The sequence below is a fragment of the Populus euphratica genome, unplaced genomic scaffold (assembly GCF_000495115.2).
Source record: "Populus euphratica unplaced genomic scaffold, PopEup_1.0 scaffold52.1, whole genome shotgun sequence".
In the NCBI taxonomy this organism is placed as follows: Eukaryota; Viridiplantae; Streptophyta; class Magnoliopsida; order Malpighiales; family Salicaceae; genus Populus; species Populus euphratica.
Window position 1 is genome coordinate 333,944 of NW_011499933.1, and position 5,585 is coordinate 339,528.

At 34.8% G+C, this 5,585-nt stretch overlaps 1 protein-coding gene across 1 annotated transcript; it reads right to left on the reverse strand.

Annotated features, from left to right (window-relative positions):
• Positions 1–1,499: 1,499 nt before the first annotated feature.
• Positions 1,500–5,247, reverse strand: LOC105136222 (formimidoyltransferase-cyclodeaminase-like). The gene is made up of 3 exons (XM_011041468.1): positions 4,829–5,247; positions 2,326–2,734; positions 1,500–2,138 (listed from the first exon to the last, which is right to left on the reverse strand). Exons 1-3 carry the CDS (start codon positions 4,850–4,852, stop codon positions 1,621–1,623), a joined length of 951 nt encoding a protein of 316 aa, XP_011039770.1. The 5' UTR covers positions 4,853–5,247; the 3' UTR covers positions 1,500–1,620.
• Positions 5,248–5,585: the final 338 nt, after the last annotated feature.

Sequence of the window (5,585 nt, forward strand, 5' to 3'; positions counted from 1 at the left end):
GTTAGTGTCTTGTGATAAAAAGAATATATCTATATCTATATCTATATCTATATATATATATATATATATATATATTATCGCACTATTCAATAGATTACTACCAAACTTCCTCATCAGGTTCCAATTTATCACATTGAGTATATTAAATATGTAATCGTCTAATGGTTATAATCAAATCTTAATAGAGAATCATGCAAGCATATACTCGTATAATCGAGTTTCCTACTGGTTTATTGCCTGCTTACAAGCACTGGTAAAATGTTTTAATGTTGCCTAGGCCACAAGTATTGTCCACATCTTATATTACTAGTCATAGTATATATAGCAAGTTAATTTGGTGATCCATTAATTTGATACCTGATGTAAATGAAGTTTTATGTGAAATTAAATGGGAATTGATATGGTTAAATTCAATCAATCTGGTCAAATTTGTTCGATCTAGAGGTTAATTTGTTACCTAGTTAAAATCTTTGATTTCTTCTTTTTTTTTTTTTTTTAAATTTCTAAAACTGAACTGTTTCATTTTTTTTAAAATCTTGAAACAGCACCATTTTTAATTTATCTAACCTGTGACCGACTCTTAGGTTATGCCATGAACAAATCATGCTTTGTAACTACGGAAACGACTAGGTAAATTATGTGGAAGAGCGGATGTACTCCATCAGTCTAGCAAAGCAATGCTCGAAGCAAACTTCAAGAGGATAAAATCTTGCAATCAAAAGGAATGGATCCTGGCAGCTGATGAAAGCAACTTGTGTAGCTTGGAGAGCTTGGAGCTTCGTTATTTGGACAAATTAAGAAGAATCTGTCGGGTAATTGCACCACCTAGTGCTCTTGCTAGCCTCGAGGATTTGCAGGTCAATGACTGCAACAGTCTGAAGGGTCTATTTCCATTAGAATTGATGTAGAACCGCAGAAACCTTGAAGAGAGTGATGTTGAATGATGCCCGAAAATTCAGAAACTGGCAACTGGTGAAGAAAACAGTAGTTTATTTACACGTCCAAGTTTACAGAAACTGGGAATGAAGTCCTTGCCAAGAATTAATCCCTGCACGCTATTTAAGTTGTTGATTGCCCACTCCCAGAATCACTACCATCTGCTCTCAAGCAAATCAAAAGATGCAAAAAATGGTGGAATTCACTGACGTGGAACAAACTCTAGCACTCTTCTCAGTCCATTCTTCTTAGAGGATGCAACAAGAAGATAAGAATCAGGAATAGACAACGAGTAGGAGCTGGAAGTTGAGGGAAGAAACGAATGGCAAGTGATTGAAGAAGAAGGCAACTGTATAACTTCTATTTCTCATCCAGTTTCGCTTACTAGAGAAACTTGTTTTAGATTGCCGTTGTGTTCAGCTATATACGTTACGTGCATTGTAAGAGCCTAGGTCACTTGATATATGCTGCTGCTGCTATTGACCGTAAGGTGGTTTTTGTGTTGAATTTTCCTGCTTGATTTTGCTTTTACGCTAGGCAATGTCTTGACAGCTTTAGCATCATTTGAGAGTTTAAAACGTTTCAGTTATTGTTATTAGGTTATGTTCTTTGAGAATCTGACCATTAGATCAATCGAAACTCGACAATCAATAGATACAACTAAATGTCCGAACAAGTGTTTGATCAGTCTCTCCTAGAAGAGATTAAATTCATGTATTTCTCAACAATCATTTCTGGTGGAAAATCTGTGAAGTAGCCCTTCTCTACTTCCAATCCTTCTTGGGCTGCCAGCATCTCAACCTCTGCCTGGACCCTGTCAGCTCCAACCTGATTGGGCTCTAAGAGGATACAAGCGATCTCAAATGAATCATCACCGTGAACGAGCGCCAATGCTTGCACGGTAGGAAGCCCGCCATCACGAGCCCTCACCATCCGTGCAATCTGTCGAGCAGTAGAAACATCGGTGCACACTACTGGAATGTTGTATAATGCGACCCATGGTCGAGCCCCAATCATCACTATTCCTCTTGTTCGCGACACATGGTTCGGACCTTCATCAGGGGCTCCAGGGAGAATCTCAGGTATGGTCCACCCAGCCCATTGGTTGCCCATGAAATTAGGCGTATAGTACCCCAGCTCGCGCCTGATGGTGTCAGGAGCCCTGCCTGTTGGATGTGCTGCAGCATAAAGAAATACTGGCACTGCAATGCATCGAGGAAAATAAGAAAGGAGATATATAATTCAAGTGCTACAAAATCCTGTTTGACATGATATATTGAAACCTATATCATGTAATTTCATTATAATGCTAAGAAATCTCAAGTCATTGATAAATCCCATTCCATGCAAAGTGGTCACTAAGATGCTACATAAAAGTTCTGGACCAACCTTGAAATCTGCTGCCAATATCTGCTGCCACTGTCTTGGCCAGCCAAGCTGCTTCATCCAGCGAGGCCCGAGCCAAAGGGTGGAAAACAATGTCATCTACAACACCAAGCCGAGGGTGTGCACCGGAGTGCAACTCAAGGTTAATGGCTCCATAAGCAGCCTCAACCATGGTTAGCACAGTTTGGTGCAATGGACTATAAATGGGACTCCCAGTGCTATCAACAACAACATATGATACAATAGTGAACCTGATCCTATTATAAACTCGGTCCTCAAATTTGTTTACAATAACACTTTCTGGGTCGAGCCTAGCAGCTTGTTCAATTAAGTCCAGAACTGCGCGGTTACGTGCCTCAGAGATGTAGAGCATGCAACATACCAGCATGGATTCATTTGCAGTTCTTTTGTTCTATGCATCAAAGAAGAATAAGAGCTACTTAGATATCTAATGACACTGGAAAAAATGACTGAGATTAGTTACAGAGGTGGTAAGAGCAGTATAAAAAGTGTTCGCATGGGGTCAGAAGCCAGAGATTGTTGAATGTTAAGAATGCAAATATGTGTGATTTGGTGGTAATATTCATTTTCTTTCTTTCTTTGAGATAAGACAAAATTTTGATGAACATTCTTCAAGATGTGAGGAGTCTGTTTCTTTTTGTGTTTTTGAAAAAAAAAAAATTTATTTCCAAATTAATTTATTTTTAGTATTTTTAGATTATTTTAATATATAAATGTTAAAAATAAATATATTATTTTAATATATTTTTAAATAAAAAAATTTAAAAATAACCACTACCATACTCTAAATATATTTAAATTTATCTCAGTTTTAAAATAGGTTGATTAGCTTTAAAATAAAGGTTTAAATAGGGACGGAGCTGGCAATATTTGATAGGAAAGGCCAAAAATAATATAACACATAATTAAAAAGTTTATTTATTTAAAATAAAAATTATTATACTATTTCATATTTAAATACTAAATAATAAAAAAACATTAAAATATTTTTCAGAGACCCGGGCCTTACTTGCGCCCCCCCTCCCCCACCCTAGTTCTGCCCCTGGATTTAGGTATGAGTGGACATCGACAGCCATAATTGGAGCTGAGCTAGGATAATTTTCTAGAGATGCCAAAACCAGAATAATTTTCTAGGAAGAGCCAAAACTTAATTATTATTTTTTATTTCTTCTGGGACTATACATATAAAATATATTTACAACCTTAGATTTTTTTTTTTATTTTGTTTTTCAGGATTCGAGCCCAGTTGCCCTCCCTCTCCACCCTGTTTATAGAAGTCGTAACTAGCTGAGGTAAAGATTATTTTGGTACCCAACCAGTTAATTAGATACTAATCTTGTCCTCCCACTTGATCATAATAATTCAAAATTTATAATCAAAATGGTCATTTTGAAGACCAGTGACCATTCAATCCAGTTGTGTTAGGTAGGAGAAGGGGTACGGTCATATTCTTTTTGTGTTTTTTATTTCCAAAATATAAAAAATTATTTTAAAATTATTTCGGGAATATTTTTTCTCATGTCCCCTTCTTTGCTTTTATTGTTTTTGTCTTTTTTTATTCCAAGAAAATAACTAAACTATTTTGCTGTCCCAAGGTACAAGAACTGAAATATTTCTGTTTATTGTATGCTTTGTGTAGCTTTCAACTAATTAAAAGGAAGGTAAAATACATTATCTTTCAGGGTTTTTCAAGGGTTTTACTCTGTTACATGTGCAATTGGTTTAGCTTCAAATACTTCTGAATAGTTCTATTAAGAAGAAAATACTTACATCCATGGTAATTAAACATGCATAAGAAGTAGAATACCAAATATAATAATTCAAAAAGACTAAAATCTAAAAGAATACCTAAAGATAGCAAGTAAATGGCATTTAGGGAGGCAAGAATAATAAAGGAGATTAATGGAAAGAAACTACTCCAATTGCAGATTCTTCATGGAATGATTTGGAGAACTTTCTTCATTATTTTTAGCACAATAATATTTGTTGTAATTTTTTTAATTGTGAAAATTTTCTAGGTTTTGAAGAGTTTGAGAAGAGTTAAAATATAATTTACTAAAATAAAAATAATTTTTAATATTATTGTTGAATTGAGTTGAGATTTTAATAAAAAACTTTACAGGCCATGTTTACTCTTTAAATTTCTCAATAGCTTATGCCTACATGAGAAATTTATCCATAATATGAAAAAACTCAAATGGGATGATTTGGATTGTTTTAATCCACACGTAGAAGTAAATTTGTATGAAATACGAATCTTTTTAAGTGAAAAAAAAACTTCTGAGCTAATTGTCTAATTCATAAATGGGTTTGATAGAAATTAACAAAAAGATCAAAATGACTAATCTTGCAGTACATGTAAGAACATATATAAACATGAACTGGAAAAGAAAGATAACAACGCAACTCGAGCTCAAAAACTAGAGCAGAAGAAAAGGTAGCTCGAAAGAGAGAAAGTAGAGAAACAAAATTCTATAGAAGTTACCTCGCAACTTGAGTCAAAATCCATTTCTTGCTGCTTTGCCTTTGCTTCAGTCTTCAAGGGAAGTACTGCTGGTGAGAGTATAAGTCATTTGTGTGTGTGTGTTGTGTATATATAAGCCATGAAAGTAATGCTAACAATTAAGCTTGCGTGACTCAGCATTACACAAATTCATTTGAAAACTGTCCCCACGGTTTGAACCCCCAAAATCAACTGCCATGGATAAGGAGAAACCTGGCGTGTTTGCCAAAAGCATGGTCCACATGGTGCTGAATATCATCATATGTTATTCACATAAGAACATTGGGTGAGGTAATATCAATGGATAAAGAAAACAACACGGGAAATGTCCAAGAAACTGACTCGACATGTCACAATGGCAGACAACTGCCCACGGACAAGTTAGATAATTCACTATGCCAAGGGCCCAAGAGTAGGTAAGTGCTCTCGTGAACCTAATTTCTCCAAGAGGAGTTCTTAGAAGAACACTCTCCCGTCCACAAATTAAGATACATGTTGAGAATTATTGATTTCATATAGCTGATTACAAGGATACGAATTCATGTTTTTTTTTAAATTAATATAGATATTCAGACTAGTTTATGCTATTTTATATATATTTTTATTAATCTCATGAGTTCTAAAATTAATAATTATATAAATATCTAATAACTCTAAATTTTATATTACCCAAACTGAAATTGCATTTCTCTGTGTCATGTAACATGGTAAAACAAGGTGTGATCATCTGTTAAAGATT